This window comes from Myotis davidii, unplaced genomic scaffold (assembly GCF_000327345.1).
Source record: "Myotis davidii unplaced genomic scaffold, ASM32734v1 scaffold43, whole genome shotgun sequence".
Lineage (NCBI taxonomy): Eukaryota > Metazoa > Chordata > Mammalia > Chiroptera > Vespertilionidae > Myotis > Myotis davidii.
Window position 1 is genome coordinate 802,048 of NW_006294590.1, and position 652 is coordinate 802,699.

General features: G+C 65.2%; 1 protein-coding gene across 1 annotated transcript in view; it reads left to right on the forward strand.

Moving 5' to 3' along the window:
• DNAH10 (dynein, axonemal, heavy chain 10) overlaps positions 1-652 on the forward strand; it is a 66,509-nt gene that overhangs the window by 45,601 nt on the left and 20,256 nt on the right. Inside the window, exon 52 of the mRNA XM_006768786.2 lies at positions 372-601. Coding sequence (XP_006768849.1) covers positions 372-601 — 230 coding nt within the window. The remainder of the gene's footprint in view (positions 1-371; positions 602-652) is intronic.

The window sequence follows — 652 nt, forward strand, 5'->3', positions numbered from 1 at the left end:
AGGGAGCTCACCTGAGGGCACGCACGTCGGGGCGGCGCTGGTGCCGTTCCCTCTCCCTTTACTGCTCGCTCGTCCTTGGCTTCCTTCCTTGCCTCCTCGTTTCTTGCCTGCCTTTCCTCCCTGTAACTCAACTGACTCATTTTCACAACCCTTCCTCCCACACTCACAGCCCCGCGTGGCCCCGTGCTCGCCGCACACCCCTCCCCCGTGTGCAGGCTGAGTGCCCATCTCGTCTGTTTGACAAAAGGACGTGACTGCTTTTCTGTCCCGCGTCTCTCACTCAACGGCCTGGTCACCTGGTTGGCCCTGGCTCACCCCTCGCCGGTGGCTCTCGCCCTGGCAGTCCCTGCAGACGTGCGAGTTCCGCGTCAAGGAGCTGCCCCCCCTCGCGCTCGCGGTCCCACGCAGCGCCCTGCTCCGTGCTGGCAGGTGTTCGAGATCCTCCTGAGCCGCGGCTACTCGGAGAACAACTTCCGGGAAGACCTGAAGAACCTGTACCTGCGGCTGGGCATTGAGAACAAGACGACGATCTTCCTGTTCACGGACGCGCAGGTGGTGGAGGAGGGCTTCCTGGAGCTCATCAACAACATGCTCACCTCAGGTGCCGGCGGCGCCCCCCGGCCGCGCCGCGGGGGGGAGGGGGGGCACGACA